Source organism: Apium graveolens, chromosome 9 (genome assembly GCF_009905375.1).
Source record: "Apium graveolens cultivar Ventura chromosome 9, ASM990537v1, whole genome shotgun sequence".
NCBI lineage: Eukaryota > Viridiplantae > Streptophyta > Magnoliopsida > Apiales > Apiaceae > Apium > Apium graveolens.
Genome location: NC_133655.1, coordinates 11,503,995 through 11,531,789, shown reverse-complemented (window position 1 = coordinate 11,531,789; position 27,795 = coordinate 11,503,995). Strand labels below are relative to the sequence as shown.

Below are 27,795 nucleotides of genomic sequence, written 5' to 3'. Positions count from 1 at the left end.
CGAGGTGAATGGGGTCGAGGGCAGTGTCTGCAGCCATTTTAAGACGTGCCTCTCTTTCTTGAGCCATTTCCCTCAAGATCTCATCGGCTCGCTCATTGTCGATAGGAGTGGGCTCGCGCTTGAGAAGCTCCTCCACTCCAAGTGATTTATGAATCTTGGAAAGATCCATAGGTCTGCTTCTCCAATCATAAATGTTGGTTTCCCTGGTATAGTCTTCAGGGTTAGGGTCGAGGTGGATGTTTAGTGAGCTGGAACCGCTGGCCCGCATCTCATTTTTTACTCGAGCTATGTTCATGGCCCCCTGTGGGGTAATAGCGGAGTTAGAAGAAATGGGTTGACTGAAATGACCAGATAGAGAAGTCAGCTCGCACTGGAAATCTTTGAAGCCTCGTTATTCGGGTGGATATTGGTTAAAAAGAGAAGGGGTAACTGAAGAGTGAGCCGGGCTCGAAGAAGAGCGAGATGACCCATAAGAGCGGGCTGAAGACGCACTTCACATCTATAAAAGATGGTGAATATTATGTGTGTGATCCTATAAAGTAAAAATATAAATGAGCTAATGTCCTCGCATCGCACACAAAAATGGGATCGCACCTAAAAGTTTATGCGAGCCCATGGGCTCGCATCGCGATTTGTGAGTGTGTGTGTGTGTCAAAATGGACTCGCATCGAACATGTGGTGTGTGATCGCATAATACATATGAACAAACAACAATGAAAATGCATGATTTAGGATCAAAACGATACATGTAGATGATTCAAATGAAGATCTCGAAGAATTTGTCGCCGAAGAATAACGCCGCATGTAAACTGTCCTGATAGGGATAATTGTCTTGGTCGTGATAGATACTTGAGCAAAAGGTACAACAATTTGTTAATGTTTTTGGAAAAGTGAGAAATGGCAAGTGAATATCTCATATTTTTAGGGGATAAGAGAGAGAAAGTGATGATGACACGTGTCATCATCCTAGTGGATGACACAGATGTAGGATTTTATCTATCACGGAAGCATGGTAAAATATTTTTCTTGATATAAAATCCATATAATACGCATACAGATGATGATGTAAATCGAGGGATCGTTTCTGACCTTTAAAAGCGATCCAAGAACCACGAGCGGAGATTCTTAGCAGCTGCTCCTCAAGTGTGAAGCACTCCACCGATATCCACCAAGAAATCGATGTAATGGAGGAGGAGGCGGAGAGAATTAGGGTTTTTGTAAATTTTTAGGTTAAGGCAAAATAAGGGTTTATAATAGTATATTTATAGGCAAAATTTTCAGCTGAAAATTTTCCCATAAAATATTATTATTATTAACCCTATATTTTTATTAACCTATTAACTAATAATTAAAACACCTTTTAATTATTAATCCTTTTTCTAAACACTTTAGAAATAATTCCCTCACTTTATTTATTTTCCAAAATTAAATTCTTAATTAATAATATTAAAAACTTTTCTTAATTAATTTATAATTAATTAAATCCCATTTAATCAATTATTAAATTTTCTAATTAATTATTTATTTCACAAATAAATAATTACCAGCCATTATTAATTAATTCCTCCACCATTAAATCATTCTCTTTTATGGTGTGACCCTGTAGGTTCAATATTAAGCCGGTAGTAGAAATAAATAATAATAAAACAATTTTATCATTATTTATATAAATTCTCTAATTCATTAAATATGATTAATTAATTAATCATATTTACTCTACATCGCGAGGGATACTTCTCAGCATATCGCGACTATCCGGATAATAGAAATTCACTGCTTAGAATACCAAGAACCCATTCAGTGAATAGTTACCGTACAATTAATTCCTTCTACCCTGCAATGTCATGATTAAATATAAGGCATGGAACTCGTGTCAAGCCTATCTTATTTAATCATTTGCTTTGCCATTTATTATGCTTAGTTCTGTTTAATGTAAATTAGAAACTCCTTTCTAATTTTATTCACTCTGGCCAGAGATTCCTGAACTAGCATAAGTGGATCAGCATTGAACATTCTCTTTCTTCACTGGAAGGGGTAGATCCTTTATTGATCATACACTATCTTCGTGTACAAATTCCTATACCCAGTAGAGCCCTTATAATTGTCCCTGGAGACTAAGAACTAAACCAAAGCATAGTTCAGTGTACACAAGATGACTATGATGACCTCAAGTCTAAGGATACTTGTACAACTATCACTATGTGAAAAACTACTGACACGTGAGTGAACTCCATCAGTTGTTCAGCTGTGTGAGTCATGTTCAGTGAACTTATTCTATAATAAGCACCTACATACTAGCTTTACTGTCACCACACAAATTCTATGAGAACAGACAACCTTCATAATGAAGCAAGCATAGTATGTACTGATCTTTGCGGATTATTAATTACCAGTTAATAATCCTACGACCAGGAACTATTTAAGTTTAGAGTTATCATCTTTTAGGTCTCATTATTATGATCTCATCAAAATTCATAAAAAGTTTTACTCTAAACTGTGGTATATCTTATTTAAACACTTAAAATAGATAGAGCCCGCAATAAAAATAAAACAAGTCTTTTACTAATATCAATGAAATCAAAACAGATTACATAAAAGTTATTCCTAAATCCTCATACATGATTGGACTTAGGACATATCTCTTTCAACAGATCCCTATAACAGCTGTCTTACAGCTTTCAACCAGTTAAAAGACACTACTATTGGGAGATGTGCGAGGCGGCCAGACATGCACGCGGTCCCATGGGCTCGCATAATATAGGTGTAAAGGTAGAAGCGACCTTGTGGGCTCGCATTCCCAGGAACATATAATCAGGTGTTTAAGAAAAAATTCCAAGCCCCAAAATACGACTAGGAATTTTGAGGGGTAGTTGTTATGCCCGCTTTTGGGCATGGGCCCTAGTTGGGCCTATATTACTGGAAATCACGAGCTGGGATAATGGGCTCGCACCTAGGTCTGTCTGTTAAAAGCATGAGTCTTTAAAGAACACAAAATATTTATATGCTGGGCTCATTACGCGAGCTGGGCTCGTGGGCTCGTTGTGCGAGCTGGGCTTGTGGGCTCATTGTGTAAGCTGGGTTCGTGGGCTCATTATATGAGCTGAGCTTGCATTGTATGATTTGGGCTCGTGGATACATTGTATGTGCTGGGCTCATGAGCTCGCATCACCTTATAATCAGGATTGGTGGGGCTGCAAGCCCCCCACATGACTTCCAGCCCACATCGTGTATGAGCTGAATGAGCCTATACACACACGAGCTGGGCTTGTGAGCTCGCTTCTAGTGGAATAATGAAGGAGAGGGCTAATTTATTTGTCTAAGAAGGGCTGGTGCGAGCCGAGGTGATCAGGTCGGCTCGCATTAGATGAATTTATCTGAAATATGGAAAATGACTCATAGATGACTGAGTTGTTCATGAATTTTGGGGCCGACACGGGACATTCCTACAATCACTGGAAGAAATGCGGAGATGTCGCGAGATTGTAAGAAGCGTGTAGGGCCGGTCGAGGTTTACGTGACTGTTTGGCTGAAGGCCTGACTTAGATATGGGCTTGGACTGCACGGATAGAAAAAACCCTAACCCTAACCTAGATAACTTGTTTCCCGTGAACTACGTAAGGCTTGATCCCTATAAATATGGTACGTAGGCACTTGTATGAGACATGAGTTGACATTTGATAAAGAATAAAGAAAACCATATTCTTATTTGAGAAGTCATCATACAATCTCATCCACCATCATACACAACCTTACTCCGTCCTCAAACACCACCTTTGATCTTTATTCCGACCATCAATCTCCAAAATATTGTTGTACGAAATTCTCCTTTTAAATGATTTTTTAGAATCCAAATTGATTATTCTGGAATTTTCAAAATCCAAAAAAATCTTTCAAAATCTTAATTAAATACATCCGTATTAGATGACAACTCGAAGGATTTTGAATAATTGTCCTCCTTTTAAACATGTTTACTCACAAATTACAATCAATCGGATCTCTAGTTGGTCATATATCGTAATACCATTAAAAATTTATTTATAAGTAATTTTAATCATGAAATTTAGTATAAATATTTTTAAGGGCTTTTTTAAAAAATACCCAAGGCTAAAAACATTTTTGCTAAAAATATTGTCACTTTTTTAAAAAAATTGCAAAAATACTTTTTAATTTGCAAAAATACTATTTTTCAATTATCTTTTTTGCAAAAATACGGTTTTTTGGCAACTGGAATCAACTGCATGCAACCTTTGATGAGTTTCTGCAACTACATGCAACCTCAAATCAAACAAAAAAACTTTATTCAACTAGTTGCATATCTGGTTGATTCTGGTTGATTTTGTTTGATTCCGTATTTTTACAAAAAAAAAATCAGAAAATAGTAAAATTGCAAAAAAACTTAGAAAAGTTAGTATTTTTGGTAAATTCTCTATTTTTAAAGACTAATTTAATTTATGATATCTTATTATTATTATATTTTAAATAAAAATTTTATGTACTAATTCTAGATTCATTTCAACAAAGAAATTTTTATGTCAACAATAAAGAACTAAAGCACATATTTGGAGAGCTAACATTTCTAATTTTATATAAAATAATGGACCTCGTACTGCCATAAATCAACAAGATGACGAAGACGAATATAACGCGATTGAGGATAGCAGACGAGTTAAACTAGTTACTCAATCTTGTGATTTATTTTGAATTATAATATTGTAACAATGCTATTAGTTGATATATGATATTATGAAATAATAATAATAAATAAAAAATCTTTATAAAATTAAAAAAGTCAATATCCAAGTTTTCGTAGAATTTAAACATTTCAGAAATTTACAAAATCTAATAAAATTCATGGATCAATCTATTAACGAGCTCAACTTAGAACCAATATTTAAAATAGTATCTCATAAATATGTGAATTCTGTGAATTTTGCTGCAGAACCCGATATTTTAAATAGACTCTCAAGATTTAAACATATATACATCGTTGTGTATGTTTAAAAATGTTTACAAAATATAATACATCAAAACGATATTTTGCATATGTAATTCTGCTGCGGAATCCTAATCAATACTACAAATAAAACAAAATCCTAAAGTTGAACTCTACGTAAATAATATATTAATACTAAAGAATAAAGCGAATTCTGCAGGAAAATCCTAATTAATACTATAAATCAGGAAAATGTTGCTCTAGGACACTAATTTTCTAATAGATTCTCTGAATTTAATTGTCAAAATATCTCATAATTTAAATATAAAATACAAAATTCAGCTGAAAAATATAAAAATACGAAGTAAGGCGAGTTTTTCTTGGGAATGTCAGTAACTTACCTAATGTATAGGTTCTAAGAGTTCTTAGTCGCCCGCAAGTGCTGGCTCAGTTGGTTAAAAAGGGGATAACTATCCTCTTGGACACAGGTTTCATGAGAATAATTTACAATTATGCCTCCTAAGCGAGAGTCTGTCGCTTAAATGCGGTTTACCTTGATTCACGTGATTTACCTGTAGGATTTGCCCAGTACACACCCAAATAATAGCGGCTGCGGGTTACCTAGAAAAAGTTCATAGTCTAATTTGTTGTAAAAGAAACGTGACCCTAAAAACTTAAATGAATAAACCACTAAATCTTCATATATATATGTATACTTTTGAAAAATGGTGATTTCATGGTTCTGAGTGGTTGAGATTGTATGTCAAATGGGCTTCTTCATAAATTAGAAAATTATTTATCGTTTAATAACTAGACTAGAAGCCTTTGATTCATAACGACACTTAGCTAGTATCTTAATATCGACATTCAAAACCAGTTCATAACAAATTTAACAAGGATGTAGTTTCATCCTTCCTGCTGTTTACAATCCCCTGCCTTGATTTTATGGTCTTCTGGAGACACTATATTAACACACAAATCACAAAATATGTGGCATGATTGCATAATCCTGGACCCTTCATCTGCAGTTTAGGCCGGTGAAAATCTTATGTCGAATCCAAGTAGGAACTCGAAAAGACCACCAAAGATAAATGTCAATAGTCCCTCTTTGATTATCTATGAAGATGATTATATCGTAACAAATAAAATTCTCTTGCTAAAAAATACGAGCAAAATACACATGTTATTTCATGAACACACAGATATTCACTTGTCATTATCTATCAGAACATTATACAATGGTACTTAAGAAAGGCTCTTATGCACTGATGGATCGGAAATAACTTGGGGCTCAAACTGAGGCTCCACGTAACGAGCAAGCATATCTTTATAAAGCTCATATCTGGCAGTCATTCGGAAACCCCATTTGTCCTTGAGTTGTCTACACAGATTGAGATCCATATCTGATATCATCAATCCATCTCTATATCGGGATAAAGAAGGCGAACACGATGCATCTGGCGCAGAAAAGTGACTAGAGCCGTAGAAATGTCCGAAATCACTGTGTTGCGGCTTACCATCACCGGAGGTAAATGGGTTAGGGAAGGTCTCAGTCCCAACACGATTGATTGATCCAACAAAGTAACTGTTAGCAATAGCAGCATTCCGTGCCTGCAAACATGTCCACAAGTCAAATTTATCCCAAGAAATTGGATGAATCCCAGATTTAGAGCCGGAATCATTTTGTAATGATTATCATTTTGTAAGCTAAAATTTGATTTCCATTTTAAGGAAAACGATGGTGTTTATATACACATTTGTAATGAAATCATGTAAACATTCCTTGCACTTCACTAAAACTGCAAAAGATCAGGTAAATGCAATTCTAAATTAATAGTTTGCCTACTATCATTTTTCCATATACATCACTATAACTCCAAAATTAATATTCATACTTGGGAAACAAATCAAACACTAGTAATTACGTTGAAAATTATATTAGGTAGGTACTAAATTTATAAAGGGCCTGCTTGAAACTTACATAGTTACATCTCATTTAGCAAAGAAAAAAACTAACATATCTTGCGGACTTCTAAGTTTTTCAAATTGGTGGAGGTTGTCTATGATAATTTGTGGATTCTGACCTATACATATACACACACACACACACACCCCTAATATATAAAAAAACTTGGTTACGGAAATACAATAATAACTCGACACATGAGTTTCCATAAAATTAGCTGCTGTATGTGTGGATATATACATTGATTTATGTCTACAGAATACAGAATCCACATGTCATCTTACAGCACCACGCCACCACCCAACTGGAAAGCATGATTTTCCGGCAAGTCAATACAGGATGCGATGGAATCAGATGATGGAGATGAAGAAATATCATATTTAATTAGTCTCCGTCTAGGTTCAAACATATTTCCGCGTGTGTGGGTGTCCGACAACGGATTTAAAAATTTATGATACCTCTTCATCACCTTCATCTGATTCAGCCGCGTCTAATTACTAATGGGCACCTCCTGAATACTCATGTTTTTCAGATGGGTGGTGGTGGGGAACACCAATATTTATACACAAGACCGCCCTAGGATTTATGAAAACTATGGGAACAGTAATACAACGGGCATATGGGGTACTGTAAAGAGAATATCTAATTGTATTTTTATAATGTCAAGACTTAAAATTTTTAAAAAAGCCCAACATGAATTTACAGAAGATAAATCCCACTGAATTTTTTTTAGTATTTCAAATTTGTCAATTTATACCGTCGAATACTTTATATTTAACCCGATAGAAATTTGGAAACCAACAAATATGTAAGGTATGAAACTGGCACAGTAAGAATTTGATACCAACCTTACAGCCCATTTAACTATCAGTGCTTAACTTTTTTATTGATGTTATACAAATTCAAATTATACAGTTTTAGTAATGTGAATGGAACGCTAGATAGATTGTTGCCAATTGCTTAAAAATATATTTACAAATCTTTTCGAAACTAATCAGTTTCTAGTTCCTGCAAGTAGGTTTTGAGAACCAAAATGAGCTAAACACAATTAAGTTGAGGAAAAAGAGAAAAACCTCGATAGGCCACATTGGTTCGCTTAGCTCACCAACAGTAGCTGAAGGGTTGAAAACAATTTCAGCACCATTTAAGCCAAAAGCCAACCAGTTAAGGGGATGGTGCCTTCCATAACAAATATTAACAGCAATCTTCCCGTAAATGGTCTCAAATACAGGATGTCCAGTATTTCCCTCCATATAGTATGTACTCTCATTAAAGTCACCAACTCTGGGTATATGATTCTGCCATACAGTAAACAAGTATTCAGCTTAGCATGCAGCTTGGAGTAAATTATTAATGGCAACGAAGATGTAAATATGTACAAATAATACCTTCCGATGCTTGCCAATTATGTTTCCATGATTACCAATTACGATGGCAGTATTCCACATTGTCTCCCCATGTTTCAAGTCTCTTTCAAGAATTGGACTTACTATGACCATATTGTATTTTCTAGCAAATTCCTGAAGAAACTGTGTTGATTCTCCGTCAACTGGCTCAGCAAATTCACACCATCTTTTCTCACGAGTACAAAATGCAAACGGCATTGTCCAAGCTTCCTGTTGAGAATACTAGCCGTTATAATTGACTTGTATATGATCACACTACATTTACTTCCAGTTTTTTAATGCTAAGTCTTACTTGTAAGCATAATATATTGACTCCTGAAACACCTGCAGCATTGATTATGGGCTTCAACTTCTGAAAGATGGCTCTTTTCTGGTCCGAAAAGGATGCAGTAGTGGGAAGAGCAATCGAATTCTGAATGAGACCAACTCTTACTACTCGAGGTTCTCTTAGTATCTCCTTGTCAGCATGAAAGGAATATGCCTGGGGGAACACAGAAAGTAGTAATCAGATACTGTTCTACTATTTTTAATATCTTAAATGATGTATAAGAAGCACATGTCATTTCCCTGTTTCACATAACTTGCAAAAAATATCTCATCTGGTCTTACCTGAAGATCAAAGTCCTGTTTGAGGGATAGTTCCTTGGCAGGTTCGGGAATATGTGCAGATTCCAGAGGTATCCCACAATTCAGACCAAGAAGCACACGACTCACTTCCTACAAAATATTTATTTATCACAAATGCTTTGAAAAATATAGTAACGTCATCATTACATACCCATCTTATAAAACAGAAAGGTGATGACCACCAGACTAATCTTCAATGTGCAGACTCCAGAAATAAAATACAATAACAACAAATCCATTAACTAACACAAATTATAGAAGCAAGTACTAACTCAAGATTATATATATTAGGCCCTACTGTTCATCGTACATATTATGAATCCATCTATTGCTCCGTACAGAAGACTCCAGAAATCCAGTTTGGCCTGACAGAACTAATATTGCTTGATGGGCCAAGCTAAGCTGAACTATAGTGAAATGAAATGTAGAAGAAAGTTTTTTCTGATACTAAAATGGGGAAATCCAAGTCTATAACCGGAAAATCACCACTCTCCCTACAAAAGACTCCAAGAATCCAGTTTGGCGTGACAAAACAAATATCGCTTGTTGGGTAAACAAAGCTGATATTCAGAGGAATGCAGGAATGCCATGTTGGAGAAGTTCTTGATTACTTCGGAGGTGTACGAGAGATTGGAAGAAAGCGAATGGAGAGAACAAGTTCTTGCACAAATCGGACAGATGACAAACAATTGGGGTGAAGCAAGTGACATGCCTTAGAGGGGCACAATGATAAAATGGTTGATTCCTTCTTTATGTATCTTTCACATGAAGAAAGAAATATTTGCGCACTCAACCATTTAATGAATGCACCCTCTCAGACTGGTAACTCGCTTCACCTAACTCTTTACAATCTATCCAATTTGTGCATCAACTTCTACTCTACTCGCACCTTCTTCCAACCTCTCATACACCTCCGAAGTAATCAATAACTTCTCTAATAAGGCATTCCTCGAAATAACCTTTGCTAATCCCAACAAACGATATTAGTTTTTTTCCGGTCAAACTGAATTGTTAAATCCTTCCATAGCGAGAGTGGTGATTCTCTAATTGTACGCTTAAGATCCCCCCATTTCAGTATCCAACAAAACCTTTCCAACACGACACTCCTCCGTATACCAGTTTCACTTAGTTATGTCAACCCAAACTAATTTCATAAAACCTTTTGTATACACAAATATAAAATACAATAACAACAAATCCATTAACTAACACAAATTATAGAAGGAAGTACTTACTCGAGATTATATCTTTTGGCTCTACTGGTCATCCTAGATATTATGAATCCATCTATTGGCGATTCACGACTCTTCATACAGAAGACTCCAGAAATCCAGTTTGGCCTGACAGAACAAATATTGCTTGATGGGCCAAGCTAAGCTGAACTTTAGAGAAATGCATTATAGAAGGATTTCTCTAGTACAAAAATGGGGAGATCCAAGTCTACAACCGGGGAATCAGTACTCTTCATACAGAAGGCTCCAACAATCCAGTTTGGTGTGACAGAACAAATATCGTTTGTTGGGTAAACAAAGCCGATATTCAGAAAAATGTCATGTTGGAGAAGTTCTTGATTACTTCGGAGGTGTATGAGAGCTTCGAAGAAAACGCAAGGAAAGAAGCAGTTCTTGCACAAATCGGACATATGCAAACAAATGGGTGAAGCAAGTCACCTGCGTTAGAGGGGGTACACTGATCAAATGGTTGAAGGTGCAAATGTTGTGATATTTCCTTCTTTATGTATCAGTCACATGAAGAAAGAAATATCACAACGTTTGCGCACTCAACCATTTAATGAATGCACCCTCTCAGACAGGTAACTTAGACAGGTAACTTGCTTCACCTAATTCTTTACCAGCTATCCAATTTGTGCAACAACTTCTACTCTACTCGTACCTCCTTCCAACCTCTCATACACCTCCGAAATAATCAATAACTTCTCTAACACGCCATCCCTCGAAATAATTAATAACTTCTTTATCAATAACTTATCCCAACAAATGATATTAGTTTTCTCCGGCCAAACTGAATTGTCATAGCGAGAGTGGTGATTCTCTAATTGTACGCTTAAGATCACCCATTTCAGTACCCAAAAAAACTTTTCCAACACGACACTCCTCCGTATACCAGTTTCACTTGGCCTAACAACGAATACTAGTTATGTCAACCCAAACTAGTTTCATAAAGCCTTCTGTATATACAAATATAAAATACAATAACAACAAATCCATTAAGTAACACAAATTATAGAAGGAAGTACTTGCTCGAGATTATATCTTTTGGCCCTTCTGTTCATCGTAGATATTATGAATCCATCTATTGGGGATTCACGACTCTTCATACAGAAGACTCCAGAAATCCAGTTTGGCCTGACAGAACAAATATTGCTTGATGGGGCAAGCTAAGCTGAACTTTAGAGAAATGCATTATAGAAGGGCTTTTCTGATACAAAAATGGGGAGATCCAAGTCTACAACCGGGGAATCAGTACTCTTCATACAGAAGGCTCCAACAATGCAGTTTGGCATGATAGAACAAATATCGTTTGTTGGGTAAACAAAGCCGATATTCAGAAAAATGTCATGTTGGAGAAGTTCTTGATTACTTCGGAGGTGTATGGGAGCTTCGAAGAAAACGCAAGGAAAGAAGCAGTTCTTGCACAAATCGGACATATGCAAACAAATGGGTGAAGCAAGTTACCTGCGTTAGAGGGGGTACACTGATCAAATGGTTGAAGGTGCAAATGTTGTGATATTTCCTTCTTTATGTATCAGTCACATGAAGAAAGAAATATCACAACGTTTGCGCACTCAACCATTTAATGAATGCACCCTCTCAGACCGATAACTTGCTTCACCTAATTCTTTACCAGCTATCCAATTTGTGCAACAACTTCTACTCTACTCGTACCTCCTTCCAACCTCTCATACACCTCCGAAATAATCAATAACTTCTCTAACACGCCATTCCTCGAAATAATTAATAACTTCTTTATCAATAACTTATCCCAACAAATGATATTAGTTTTCTCCGGCCAAACTGAATTGCCATAGCGAGAGTGGTGATTCTCTAATTGTACGCTTAAGATCACCCATTTCAGTACCCAAAAAAACTTTTCCAACACGACACTCCTCCGTATACCAGTTTCACTTGGCCTAACAACGAATACTAGTTATGTCAACCCAAACTAGTTTCATAAAGCCTTCTGTATATACAAATATAAAATACAATAACAACAAATCCATTAAGTAACACAAATTATAGAAGGAAGTACTTACTCGAGATTATATCTTTTGGCCCTACTGTTCATCGTAGATATTATGAATCCATCTATTGGGGATTCACGACTCTTCATACAAAAGACTCCAGAAATCCAGTTTGGCCTGACAGAACAAATATTGTTTGATGGGCCAAGCTAAGCTGAACTTTAGAGAAATGCATTATAGAAGGGCTTTTCTGATACAAAAATGGGGAGATCCAAGTCTACAACCGGGGAATCAGTACTCTTCATACAGAAGGCTCCAACAATGCAGTTTGGCATGATAGAACAAATATCGTTTGTTGGGTAAACAAAGCCGATATTCAGAAAAATGTCATGTTGGAGAAGTTCTTGATTACTTCGGAGGTGTATGGGAGCTTCGAAGAAAACGCAAGGAAAGAAGCAGTTCTTGCACAAATCGGACATATGCAAACAAATGGGTGAAGCAAGTTACCTGCGTTAGAGGGGGTACACTGATCAAATGGTTGAAGGTGCAAATGTTGTGATATTTCCTTCTTTATGTATCAGTCACATGAAGAAAGAAATATCACAACGTTTGCGCACTCAACCATTTAATGAATGCACCCTCTCAGACCGATAACTTGCTTCACCTAATTCTTTACCAGCTATCCAATTTGTGCAACAACTTCTACTCTACTCGTACCTCCTTCCAACCTCTCATACACCTCTGAAATAATCAATAACTTCTCTAACACGCCATTCCTCGAAATATAACCTTTGCTTATCCCAACAAATGATATTAGTTTTCTCCGGCCAAACTGAATTTTCATAGCGAGAGTGGTGATTCTCTAATTGTACGCTTAAGATCACCCATTTCAGTACCCAAAAAAACTTTTCCAACACGACACTCCTCCGTATACCAGTTTCACTTGGCCTAACAACGAATACTAGTTATGTCAACCCAAACTAGTTTCATAAAGCCTTCTGTATATACAAATATAAAATACAATAACAACAAATCCATTAACTAACACAAATTATTGAAAGAAGTACTTACTCGAGATTATATATTTTGGCCCTACTTTTCATCGTAGATATTATGAATCCATCTATTGGGGATTCACGACTCTTCGTACAGAAGACTCCAGAAATCCAGTTTGGCCTGACAGAACTAATATTGCTTGATGGGCCAAGCTAAGCTGAACTTTAGAGAAATGCATTATAGAAGAAGGTTTTTTCTGGTACAAAAATGGGGAGATCTAAGTCTACAACCGGGGAATCAGTACTCTTCATACAGAAGGCTCCAATAACCCAGTTTGGCGTGACAAAACAAATATCGTTTGCTGGGTAAACAAAGCCGATATTCAGAAAAATGTCATGTTGGAGAAGTTCTTGATAACTTCGGAGGTGTATGAGAGCTTCGAAGAAAATGCAAGGAAAGAAGCAGTTCTTGCACAAATCAGACAAATGCAAAAAAATGGGTGAAGCAAGTTACCTGCATTTTAGGGGGTACACTGATCAAATGGTTGAAGGTGCAAATGTTGTGATATTTCCTTCTTTATGTATCAGTCACGTGAAGAAAAAAATATCACAACGTGTGCGCACTCAACCATTTAATGAATGCACCCTCTCAGACCGGTAACTTGCTTCACCTAATTCTTTACCAGCTGTCCAATTTGTGCAACAACTTCTACTCTACTCGTACCTTCTTCCAACCTCTCATACACCTCCGAAATAATCAATAACTTCTCTAAAACGGCATTCCTCGAAATATCACCTTTGCTTATCCCAACAAATGATATTAGTTTTCTCCGGCCAAACGGAATTGCCATAGCGAGAGTGGTGATTCTCTAATTGTACGCTTAAGATCACCCATTTCAGTACCCAAAAAAACTTTTCCAACACGACACTCCTCTGTATACCAGTTTCACTTGGCCTAACAACGATTACTAGTTATGTCAACCCAAACTAGTTTCATAAAGCCTTCTGTATATACAGATATAAAATACAATAACAACAAATCCATTAACTAACACAAATTATAGAAGGAAGTACTTAAGATTATATCTTTTGGCCCTACTGTTCATCGTAGATATTATGAATCCATCTATTGGGGATTCACGACTCTTCGTACCCAGAAATCCAGTTTGGCCTGACAGAACTAACATTGCTTAATGGGCCAAGCTAAGTTGAACTTTAGAGAAATGTATTATAGAGAAGGATTTTTCTGGTACAAAATGAGGGGATCTAAGTCTACAACCGGGGAATCACCACTCTCCATACAGAAGGCTCCAACAATCCAGTTTGGCGTGACAAAACAAATATCGCTTATTGGGTAAACAAAGCCGATATTCAGAGAAATGTCATGTTGGAGAAGTTCTTGTTACTTCGGAGGTGCATGAGAGCTTGGAAGAAAACACAAGGAAAGAAGAAGTTCTTGCACAAATCGGACATATGGCAAACAAATGGGTGAAGCAAGTTACCTGCGTTAAAGAAGGTACACTGATAAAATGGTTGAAGGTGCAAATGTTGTAATATTTCCTTCTTTATTTATCAGTCACATGAAGAAAAAATATCACAACGTTTGCGCACTCAACCATTTAATGAATGCACCCTCTCAGACTGGTAACTTGCTTCACCTAATTCTTTACCAGCTATCCAATTTGTGCAACAACTTCTACTCTACTCGCACCTTCTTCCAACCTCTCTTACACCTCTGAAGTAATCAATAACTTCTTTTACAAGACATTCCTCGAAATATCACCTTTGCTTATCCCAAGAAAAGATATTAGTTTTGTCTGGGCAAACTGAATTGTTAAAGCTTTTCATAGCGAGAGTGATGATTCTCTAATTGTACGCTTAGTATCCCCCATTTCACAGTACCAAAAAAAACCTTTTCCAACACGACACTCCTCCGTATACCAGTTGCACTTGGCCTAAAAATAAATACTAGTAATGTCAACCCAAACTAGGTTCTTAAAGCCTTCTGTATACACAAATATAAAATCCATTAACAACAAATCCAACACAAATTATAGAAGCAAGTACTTACTCAGGATTATATCTTTTAGGCCCTATTGTTCATCGTAAAAATTATGAATCCATCTATAGGGGATTCACGACTCTCCGTACAGAAGACTCCAGGAATCCAGTTTGGCCTGAGAGAACTAATATGGCTTGATGGGCCAAGCTAAGCTGAACTATAGAGAAATGCAATGTAGAAGAAGGTTTTTTCTGGTACTAAAATGTGGAAATCTAAGTATATAACCGGGGAATCACCACTCTCCCTACAAAAGGCTCTAAGAATCCAGTTTGGCGTGACAAAACAAATATCGCTTGTTGGTAAACAAAGCCATGTTAGAGAAGTTCTTGATTACTTCGGAGGTGTATAAGAGCTTGGAAGAAAACGTAAGAAGAGATGTTCGTGCACAAATCGCAGACGACAAACAATTGGGTGAAGCAAGTTACCTACGTTAGAGGGGGGTACACTGATAAAATGGTTGAAGGTGCAAATGTTGTGATATTTCCTTCTTTATGTATCTGTCACATGATGAAAAAATATCACAACGTTTGCGCACTCAACCATTTAATGAATGCACAGTCTCAGACTTGTAACTTGCTTCACCTAATTCTTAACAATCTGTCCAATTTGTGCAACAACTTTTACTCTACTCGCACCTTCTTCCAACCTCTCATACACCTATGAAGAAATCAATAACTTCTTTAACACGAAATATCACCTTCGCTTATCCCAACAAATGATATTAGTTTTGTCTGGCCAAACTAAATTGTTAAAGCCTTCCATAGCCATAGCGAGAGTGGTGATTCTCTAATTGTACGCTTAATATCCCCCATTTCAGTACCAAAAAAAACTTTTCAATCGTACATATTAAGAACGACTCTCCGTACAGAAGACTTTTGAAATCCAATTTGGCCTGACAAAACTAATATTGCTTGATGGGCCAAGCTAAGCTGAAGTTCAGAAGAAGAAGGTTTCCTGGTACTAAAATGGGGGAATCTAAGTTTACAGCTGGGGAATCACCATTCTCCCTACAGAAGACCCCAACAATCCAGTTTGGCATGACAGAACCAATATCGCTTGCTGGATAAACAAAGCTGATATTCAGAGGAATGTCATGTTGGAGAAGTTCTTGATTACTTCGGAGGTTTATGAGAGCTTGGAAGAAAGCGCAAGGAGAGAAGAAGTTCTTGCACAAATCGGACAGATTGCGAAGAATTTGATGAAGCAAGTTACCTGCCTTGGAGGGGGTACACTGATAAAATGGTTGAAGGCGCAAATGCTATGATATTTCGTTCTTTATGTATCTGTCACATGAAGAAAGAAATATCACAATGTTTGCGTCCTCAACCATTTAATGAATGCACCCTCTCAGGCGGCTGATAATCTGTTTCACCTAATTCTCTATGGTCTATCAAATTTGTGCAAGAACCTCTACTCTCATCGCGCCTTCTTCCAAGCTCTCGTACACCTCCGAACTAATCAATAACTTCTCAAACACGACATTCCTCAAAATATCACCTTTACTTATCTCAACAAACGATATTAATTATGTCCGGCCAAACTGAATTGTCTAAGGCATTATGTGGCCAAAGTGGAGATCCTCTAATTGTACACTAAAATTCCCCATTTCAGTACCAAGAAAAAACCTTCTCCAACAAGACACTCCTCCGAATACCAGTTTCACTTGGCCTAACAACGAATACTAGTTCTATCAACCCAATCTAAATTCTTAGAGCCTTTTATCCATTAACCAACAAAAATCAAAAAGTAAGCAATTATTCAAGATCACATCTTTTACGCCCTAATCATCAAGATTCTTTTTTTGTCAAAAGGTCCTAATAATCAAGATTATTATATGTAAATTGTAAAAGAAAATGACCCAGAAAAGAAATAGTCAAATTAATACACCCATTGGCTTACAAAAATTATAAAAGCAAGTACTCACTCAAGATCAAATCTTTAAGGCTCTAATCATCAAGATTCATTTTTTATAGTCAAAAGGTCTTGATAATTAAGATTATTATATGTAAAACTGTAAAAAAATGACCCCGAAAAGAAATAAGCAAGAAAGATGAAATCTTTGAAAGTAATAAAGACTAGTACCTGAAAAAGATTGGGAGGGAGAGAGGCCTGGAGCAAGTGATGAAGAGAGTCAAAGCCACAGAGTGATCCGGCGTCGTTTGATGATGTGGGGCTGGATTTAGCTTCGGGCACTTTTTCTTCTTCTTTGCTGTCCATTGTGGTGTCCTAGATTCAAATGATCGAGTGTGTCGAAGTAGTGTATTTATATTTTCAAAAGATTTATTGGTAATTTTTAGGAAATCGGAATACTTTTTTTAAATAATAATTAATTCATTAAATAAAAATTCAGATCTACAAATATTTAAAATTGAATAAAAAACGTGACTAAAAATAGATCAAATTAAAATTTCATTCACCTAAGTCATCATTGTTTATCAGATCTATAAATAAAATTCGTAATTTATTAGATCTATAACAAAATAAAAAATACTATCCAATAATTAAAATTTCCTTCACCTAAGTTATCATTCTATCATAAAATTCGTAATTTATTACATCTATAACAAAATAAAAGACACTATCTAATAATTTGTTGTAATTGGAGAAATACATGTACCTCACTTGAGCACTTGAATTTGATTCTAGGACCACTCATCATAACTCTCCTTCGACGACTCCTCATATCACACTTTAACTTAGATTACAAAATACAAAATGGACTGTGTACTGTAGCCCCTAGATAGCTCCTACAAAATATAATTATAGAAAAACTTGTTTTCGCGACATCTTCGGAATGAGAATGAGAGAAGAATTTAAAGAAGAAGCATAAGAATAAAATTATATAAATGTTGGTGTGCTACACATTATAATATATGAATCACCTTTTAGAGGTTTTTTATAGGCTTTCAATTAGGTTTTAAGGGTTGGTACATGAGATTATAGCCGTTGAAATGTTCTAGAATTTAGACATTTTAACATTCAGATGATGGACACGTGTACATGTAATATATGTGGTTGGCGTGTGCCAAAATGTGACTGACGTGTGTTTGTCATGTGTAATAAACTTAAGATAGGTGTAGATGTGTAAAAAAAATAAAATTATTGGATGACTGGACGTTCTGGGTCCAAAGTCAATTTAACCCTTTTGAATCTGGGCTCATTTAGAGTCAATTTTAACCCTTTTGAATCTGGGCTCATGGTTTATCAGGGTTTAGGGTTTAGAGTTGTATTTGGGCTAAGGTGTAATATAATGTAGTTTATTAACTCATACTTAAATAAATACAAAATAACTCTTACAACGAACAAAAAATTAATATACAGGTATAGAAAACGCAAAATAACTCTAACAAAGAATAAAAAATTAATATCTAGGATAGAAAAATCAAGAGAAGGGGTACTAAACTCTGAATAACAAAATAAATTTATTCGAAAACAAATAAAAATCGAAACACATTAAAGGAGGGGATAATTTTGGACTAAAAGGCTTATGGAAATGAAAATTAGTTATTGGGGTTTAAAGTTGTATTTTGGCTAAGTTGCAGTCTAAGCCTAATCAGGATTCAGGAGTAGTAAATTGAAATGCAAGCATGTGTATCTGTTGGACTTTGTTTTCGTTCTGAATATTTTCACATAGAGGTGGTACTGTAATAAACATTTGTGTTTTACATTTGGCCTGATAGTCCGTGTCGATGGACGATCGCGGAAAAATATTGAGAAATTACCAAAAATACTACTCCCTCCGTCTTTTTCAATTGTTTACATTTTTTTGAGAGTGTCCGACACGCATTTTAAGGTGCATATAAAGTATAGTTTTGTAATTTTTTTTTACAATTTTGTTTTTCTGAATAAAAATTAAAACATTCAACTTTTATTCAGAAAAAGAAAATTACAAAAATAAGTTACATAACTATATTTTTTATGTACCTTAAAATGCGTGTCGGACACTTACTCAGAAATGTAAACAATTGAAAGGGACTGAGGGAGTATTTTTTTAAGTTGGTTGCTGACCCATCACTCCATCAGCGTCGAATTTAGCTTGGAAATTTAAAATAAGACACAAAATGAACAGTATTGATTACTATCAACCAGCACAATCATAATTGAGATGTTGACAGAATCAAGATGTCCATAATGCCACTATCCCGCAATGCAACCAGGTATTGTGATGGTAAGAACAAAGCCACCCGGCACTTGAGGTCTTGTCCGAGACCTTGCTCCCGAGTTATAAAGAGGAAGGGAAGCAAGTGTAAGGTAAGTAAAGTAATTTCACTTTTGATCCTAGTTGTGCTCCCGAATTTTAAAAAGGAACGAAAGCAACGGATAATGAATGTAAATTTAGCATACTTTCATCCCAAAACTTTAACTCCAAAAATAGGATGAAAGTACTTTATCTCCTAATCACTTACTTCCTCTCCTTTTAAAAACTCGGGAGCAAGGAGAGTGCAAGGTATGATGGTACGGTTGTATCGTTTCTTCCCAACATAAAAGTAATACAATATTGTACATTTTCAAAAAAATAGTTCTACAAGACGAACATGTTGTCTAAAACGATAAAACCTCGTTACTGATCAGCTAAGAAGTATGACCTGAAAAGGGTTACTGATCAGCTAAGAAGTATGACCTGAAAAGGCAATGATACAAAAGAAGCCAGTGTACAAATTGTCGGAGTGTCATAAACTAACTACTAATCCAAAACTCTTCTCCATTCAAGGGAAGTGGTCACATGTGAGGAAGACCTGGTCAAAATGTAGTACTTGTCATGACGATCCGGAAAGTATGAATGCTTGAAGAAGGCTCTGAGCTGCCTGGGTTTCATCAGGATTTCCAGATATAATGACAATTCGGTCACTTGTTCCAGGGCGAGGCTCATGAACTATAACTTTTGCACCCGAAATCTGATCCATAACAACCAAAAAAAAGCAGGAGTGGTAAGAGACAATAGATATATTTTACAATTAAAATAGACCAAAATAAGCACATTATCTTGGGCTATGAAGGACAAGTCAAATAAATAAATACACAAAAACCACCCTACTGCCCCCCGTGCATGGCCTTATAACAATTTTAAGCTTCATGAAAAAGTTGAAGGGCAACTTATTTGCAATATTTTGCGGTCACACGTTTATTCAACTAACAAACATGCAATGCACCTTGGCCCCAAATAAACATGCGAAACCATTACCTGTCTTAAACGAGTAAGATTACTACCATTTTCCCCGTATACAGAGCCCATCACATTCTCAGGAACTGCTATCTCAATTGTTGTATTTGTTACTACGATAGCTCTGTTAGCACTGCAAGACGCTCAAAAAGGGGAGATTAGCTAATGAACACAAATTGCTAAAAGTCCAATTAAAGCACAGTTAGGAGATAAAAAGGAAAGCAAAATTGCACAGGTCCACCTTTGAGGGGAAATCAATAAATTAAATTAATAGTCCTACAAATACAACTAATGTTTACTATACAGGTCTCATTATAGAAATATGTGACCTAGTATCTACATAAGCTATGCAAATCTTACAAGTGCACAGCTGCAGTTTTTAAAAGTACCAAGTGAATATTTAGAGTACACCCCAAATATTTTTTATTTTAAAAATAATATATATATATATAATTCATTTTTTCCACCTCAATTATATTAATAGTTCAATACTGTTTACAATATATAAAGAAAAAAATATGCTATTGGTTGTGATTTTTTATTTTTCGTCTATGTAATACTTTTATACAGTATGAATCTTCAAAATTTACATGTCTACAAAATTAGAAAGTGCCCAAGAAATTAGCATTTACATCTTATTATTGACCTTCAACACAATCGGAACCTTGACATGGAGATCCTAAATTATGTGTGTGACAGAACTGCGGGTTTCTTTGGCAGAAACACCCCCTGCCAGGCTCCCACTGCTATGGAGCGGCAAGCATAAGTCGCAAATGGTTTAAAACCGTGATGGGACAGGTAGGGAAGGAAGTATTACAAATTTGGATGCAGTGGGATGGGAAATGGTGGCTATAGCAGAAACGATTTAATAAGAAATGTTTGGCCAGTGATGAAGAATGTAACCAACCGGATTCGAGGAAGGGAAGATCTTTTCTTCATATTGATGCAGGACAGGATCCACGAATGAATGCTTTATTATAATTACAAGTTAACAAGGATAAACATAGGTGATTTAATTCACTACCCAAATGGTATGGTTATCCGGATTTTCCCAACTGCAGAAGGGAGAATAAACTATGCATCACAATCCATAAACAAAAAGGAGACTCAGTGTATCATTCAATAAAATTCTTAATAATCAAATCTAATGAAATAGGGGTAAGCATAAAGTTTTAAAGATAAAACTCTATCGGACTAAGGTTCATAAAATATTGGACTTATTATCAATAAACTAGATTATTAGAAGCTACAAAGTATTACACAACCTTTTTTCAGAATAATAAATATAGAAAAATATATCTATACCATATAAAATCAAAACATTAAATTTGGTATGGAGTTGGTAATTGGGAGGTATTATAGTTGGTTGGTGTTTGGGAATAAATATAGTAGGTCGGTATCTGGGTAGGGTATTAATAGTAAAAATATAAATTACTGACTATTTAGTCTTTTGAGCAGAATTAAATAATAAAATCATGGACTTTTTAAGATCAGAGTTTAGATATAGTACTTGCTATGTTACTCGGAATCGGCTAGAAGTGTCTAACATGGATTTGTGTCCAAGTATCGGACTCGATAACATTTAAAAAAAAGTACATGTTTTTTTGCCTAAAGGGTCCGTGTCTGAGTGTCCAAGACAGGGGTACTTGAAGGTATAATGAAGAGCCCAAGTAACATAGAGTATTTGGACCGGCTTGTTTTTATTTTTTTTAAATACAAAATTAAGAGCGTACAAATATAAATTGTTCAGTATTTAGTTTATTGGTCGGATCAAATAATAATCATGGACGTTACAAGATAAGATTTTAAATAAGAAAAACTTGGATGGTACAATCATTTGAGCCCCATTAAATTATGAAAACACGGGACTTCTTTAAAAATTATTAAATCAGGGTGCAGGTCCCGCCGGAAAATCAAAGCAACCTACAATAAATATATTAATAGTGACAAACCATAAACCCTAAATATCCTTTCCCAAACATATACCCATTGAAATTTCCATTTATTCAGTGCATTAAATTAAAAAGGAAATAACTATGTGTTAGGTAGGTTTACACTATGCCAACCTGCCATGTTCGACAACACCATTAACAGAATTTAATTCTTTGCCGTTATCCAAGACGCTCCTTGAATTTATTCCAGCTCCTGTCTAAAAGTAAAGACATTCTGATGCATCAGAAATCTTCAAATATCATATGGATGAAGAGAATCAGAACAGACAGGAAACTTACCTGTGGGGACCCGTCCAAATTGTGTGAGAGCCCTAGATCACTCATCCTCTGAGTTAAAGTAGTTAGTCGATGACCACCATTCCTCATTCCAGCACCATTCTGCCCTTTGTTAGAGAACTGAATATCACGCAATCTACCAGTTACAGTAAATAAAGCCTCTTGCACACTTGCAAAATCGCCTGTAATCTGATGATTGAATAACCATTTAAGTACATCCAAGTTCAAATTTTGTACATCAAGTATTCTAATTAGATAACACACTTCAATTTATTTGTTCTTTCTCTCTTTATATTTTTCGCAGAAATTAAAAAGAAACTATCATTAAGTAGGTAAATAGGAGATATTGGCTGTAACAAGTATGGAAGATGGCAATATAAACCTGCAATGATATTCATGCAAATCCAAAGAATTGGTAAACAGTATGGAAAAACCTTAAGGTCCAGTAGGAGATAAAGAAAATAACAACAGCAAAAGGCACAGTCTCAAGTATAAATAGTATGTAGAGGAATCTTAAACTGCATGTATGTACAAACTAGGTACTTAATGAAGAGTTCCACTTTATTAGAAGATCCGTTGGTTAGCGAGACAAGATTTTCAAATTATAGATGTCTAAGGAGTAACCGATGGTCATATAATCAAATAGAAATTTTAAATAGGGGATTTGTTTTTTAGCTACAGAAACACGTTGGCCCAAAAAATAGTATGGTATCATAAATGGCCCTTTTCTCAAGCCAATTCACTTGGTGAATCACACTACCACTCTTCATATTTTTTCATAAAACTATCTTAAATCCTTATTTCTAATGCTGAAAGCGAAAAAAACCCCAGCAGTGAAAAAATGTCTATCAACTAAAAGCCTATTTTCAAGGCAACCAAGTCAGTTGGAAATAATGAAAAAAAATATGTGACCACAAACCCTAAACTTACTCGGAATAAATACATGAGACGGGGCCATTCAGAAGAGACTAATGCACTCAAGCTGTAAGAGAAACTACAATATTACTTTTTAAGCAACAAAAAGATGAGAAGAATGGAAAATGAAGAAATGCATATCAATTAGTACTTCTCTTCTAACAACGTGAACCGCTGTTGAGTTATAGCATACGAAATGGTTTCTTACAATTATTAACCAGGAAAAAAAAGTAGGATGAGAGATTACACCTGTACTACTTGATAATTTTCTGGAACACACTTTGGGACTTTGCCACCACCAATTATACGCATGTAAGCCCCAGTTGCCCTTCTCATCTCCGATATAATAGCGCCTCCTTTACCCAACAAACAACCAACTTGGTTTGATGAAACTACAACTTGTGCAGCAACATGTGATCGTTTTCCACCTGAATCGATTCCCTTTGAATAGCCAGAGTCAGTAGATTTATTGAAAACAAGAATAACAGCATTTTGTGCAGCCGAAGACTGCGACTCTGCATTCTGCATGAGTAAAACAAACAGAAACTAAGTACTCATACAATAAGCAAAACCCAACAAAAAAGAAAGCAAAACGCAAAAAAAAAATTGTTATCGTACAAACCTCAGTGGCAGTGATAGTTACTAATCGTTCCTTACAATCAGGTACAGGACTTGCTACATTTATAGATGCCCCTGATTCATTTTGTAGTGCTCTGACAACCATCCCTTGCTTTCCAATTACAACCCCTACCCTTTCATGGGGGCAAAGGATCCTAAAAGTCACTTCTTCTTGTGACATTATTAAACTTGTGTTTAAATGATGGTCGGCATCCGATGAAAAAGGACGTCCTGGAGCATGATTGAGAGAGCTTCCAGAATTTGGCTGTGGCACAAAACTCCGAACTGGAGGCACATCCATGCGCCCATCGGCTCGGATTTCCTGTTGATCTACATCATGCACTCTACCTACTGGAGGAGAATCTTGAAGGCACCGAGAGACGGCAATAAGTGCTTTTTTAACAGCAACAAAGTCACCCTCTATCTGTTAAAAATATAAGACCAAATTTTTAAGTGCAAGGACTAAAAGTTGGCATAGAAGGATATTCTAGCATAGATCGAGTATATCTCAATGAAGTCATCGAGTACATCTCAATGAAGTTATGTTACAAGAAAAAAAAAACAATAGAGTTATTACCAACAATAACTTTGTGTCACTAAAACTACTGATAATTTCTATAAGCACTTCTGTTGTAAGCTTTCCATAATTCAAGTACTAGTTGCAAGTCAAAATAAATAACATATAAGATGCAAAGTCTCCATCTTTACCACAAAGGATTCTAAAATATCAATATGACCTATCAAAACCCTAATTGATCTATACCATGTGCTCACTTCCTAACACAATCGAAAATGGTAAATTCCTAATCAAATGCTTAGTTGATTTTGATGTGTGCACTGAGCCGTCACAACAGCCAGCAAAAAAACACCAATTCATGAAGCAAACCTTGTAATTTTGTCATCTTTTAAGTTTTAACAAAATACATATACGAGGAGGGAGGATTCTACAACAAAAGGTTGATAAGACTTTACTTTTGCTACCCCTTCTGCCACCATTGAAGTATCAAACAAAATAAAGGTACTACCCAACTGGGTGCTGACTGCTTTTGAATATATTGGAACTATAAAAAACCCAGGCTTTACGCCCCACAAAATCACATTTTTACATTTTATATATGAACAAGCCAATATGTCTACACAAAAACTTCCTCAAGTTGTACAAGTACAACTACTTTTTAAGATTCCGATTCTCCAAATATCCACAAAAACTATCACATGCAAAACAAAAAGACACCAATTTAACTTAACAAAAAAACACAAAGCAGTACATAACTCACACATATGTAACAATTTTTTTAGGCTACAACTTACTGAAATGAACTACCTGCAGGCTAGAACCCAACATTTCAGGATTCTAAATCCTCAATGCATCCACAAAAATTAACACAATCCACGCAATTCCGCCTTTTAACTCAAAAACACCACTTCACATAAACCACACACCCTAGCCCCCATTTCAATAATTAATAACAAAAACATTAACATCAAGATTCGATAAAAAAACACAATTTTCATACTTCAATCATCTCACGCATTCATAACAACATTTCTAGACCACAAATTCCTTAAATGCACTACCTACAACCGAACATTCCAAGATTCTAAATCCTAGATGCATCCACAAAAATTAACACATTCCACACAGAAAGATTCTGCCTTTTAAAAAAAACCCCGCCTTTAACTAAAAAACACCACACAATTCTAATAAATTACGCACCCTAACCCACATCTCAATAATTAGTAACACCAACATTAAAATCAAACTTCAATAAAACAAAACACAACTTCATACTTCAATCATTTCACACATTCATAACAACATTTCTAGACTAAAACTTCCTAAAATGTACAACCGACAACCAAACATGCCAAGATTCTAAAACCTCAATGCATCCACAAAATTTAACACATTCCACATAAAAGATCCCGCCTTTAACTCATTAAACACCAAACAATTCACATAAAACCACTCGCCCTAACCCAAATTTCAATAATTAATAACAACGGTAAAATCCAACTTCAATAAAAAACAAAACTCAATTGCCATACTTCAATTGTTTCACACATTCATAATAACATTTCTGCACTACAACTTCTTAAAATGTACAACCTACAACAAAACATTCCAAGATTCTAAATCCTAAATTCATCCACAAAATTTTGACACATTGCACACAAAAAGATTCCGCCTTTAACACAAAAACACCATACAATTCAAATAATCGATAAAAAACACATTTTTAACCCACATTTTTATATTTAATAACAAAAACACTAAAATTGAACTTAAATAAACATTTACATACTTCAATCATTTCATCATTCCGAGAAGCGCAAGCTGGCAATTTCTCGGAACTCAAAACCCTAATCTTACTCCCAGTCTCTTTCCTAATCTTCTCAACAACTTTCCCTCCTTTCCCAATAACTGATCCAGCATGACTTTGTTCCGCAAGCAACCGACACGAAACCAACCCTAACTCCTCCACGGCAACGTCGAGAATCTTCTCGAAAACCCTCACTACCGCCTCTTGAGCAGCAGAGACCTCAATTTCCTCATCACTAAACACCACTTTCCGAGTAATTGAGCTGGAAGCGGTGATGATGATGACTCGGTCGCCGGACTTGGGCGGCGCCGGCGACTCGTCGACGCGGATTCTGGCGGAGGTTTCGTGCTGGAGGTGTTTGATGATTGAGCCGGATTTTCCGATGACGCTTCCGATACGAGACGCGTGGCAAAGGAGACGGAAAGTGACGTGGCCGGAGGGGAGATTTTGGTGAGGAGGGTAGGCGCGTGGAAAGGACGCGCCGCCTTTGTAGAGGTCCATTGGAGGATTTGGAAAGGGGAGATAGAGTGAGCAGTTGCAGCAGGCATTTTATTATCCTTTTATATAAGTAGATGATAATTATGTATTATTAAAATATGTGCCAAGAAAAAAATATATTATCAAACGAATTTTTTATTATGTGGCATGACACATGATAAGTACGAAAAATTTTAAGTTTAATGTTTTTTTTATCCTAGGTAATCCGCAGGCAGTATCATTCGGGTGGGTAAATCCTACGGGCTCACGCAATTGCCTGCAAATCACGTAAACCAATTTAAACCGTATTTAAATGACAGTCTCTGGCTCAGGAGGCATACTCATAAATTCTCCTCTCAACCCTTGCGGACACATTTTCATTGGTTCCTTTTTGTAATGTTGGTGGACCCGAACATGCACAAAAATTTCAGCCATAAAAATGGGCTAGACTTCCAACTTTCCGCCTTTATCGTGTGCACAATAAGAAAACCGATAAGTAAAACATCAAATCACATGACAAAATGAACTACGAGCACTCGAAGACACAATCAATTATGGAACTTGTAAACCTCGCGGACACATTTTCATTAGTTCTTTTTTGTAATGTTGGTGGACCCCAACATGCACAAAAATTTCAGCCATCAAAATGGGCTAGACTTCCAACTTTCCGCCTTTATCGTGTGCACAATAAGAAAACCGATAAGTAAAACATCAAATCACATGACAAAATGAACTACGAGCACTCGAAGACACAATCAATTATGGAACTTGTAAACCTCGTTAGATAATGAGCTATTTGGTTCACATACCGTTTTACAAACTCCATTTTTTAACTCCAGTAAAACCGGGTTACACTCTTCTATTTTCCTCCTAAGATATAA

At 35.9% G+C, this 27,795-nt stretch overlaps 2 protein-coding genes across 3 annotated transcripts; both read right to left on the bottom strand.

Moving 5' to 3' along the window:
• Window positions 1–6,021: 6,021 nt before the first annotated feature.
• Window positions 6,022–18,048, bottom strand: LOC141683149 (beta-ureidopropionase). Its single transcript, XM_074487839.1, has 7 exons — window positions 17,809–18,048; window positions 17,274–17,417; window positions 8,915–9,022; window positions 8,598–8,786; window positions 8,288–8,515; window positions 7,973–8,197; window positions 6,022–6,544 (listed from the first exon to the last, which is right to left on the bottom strand). Exons 1-7 carry the CDS (start codon window positions 17,872–17,874, stop codon window positions 6,179–6,181), a joined length of 1,326 nt encoding a protein of 441 aa, XP_074343940.1. The 5' UTR covers window positions 17,875–18,048; the 3' UTR covers window positions 6,022–6,178.
• Window positions 18,049–19,644: 1,596 nt separating this feature from the next.
• Window positions 19,645–26,988, bottom strand: LOC141683658 (KH domain-containing protein HEN4-like). Of its 2 annotated transcripts, XM_074488408.1 has the most exons (7): window positions 26,420–26,987; window positions 24,118–24,537; window positions 23,745–24,017; window positions 22,584–22,769; window positions 22,419–22,501; window positions 20,374–20,485; window positions 19,645–20,086 (listed from the first exon to the last, which is right to left on the bottom strand). In XM_074488408.1, the coding sequence occupies exons 1-7, from the start codon at window positions 26,936–26,938 to the stop codon at window positions 19,949–19,951; spliced, it is 1,731 nt and encodes a 576-aa protein (XP_074344509.1). In that variant the 5' UTR covers window positions 26,939–26,987; the 3' UTR covers window positions 19,645–19,948. The 2 variants fall into 2 exon arrangements, 1 of the variants encoding a protein (XP_074344509.1); XR_012560396.1 differs by lacking the exon at window positions 19,645–20,086 and having other exon boundaries at window positions 22,419–22,497; window positions 26,420–26,988.
• Between the last annotated feature and the right edge of the window lie 807 nt (window positions 26,989–27,795).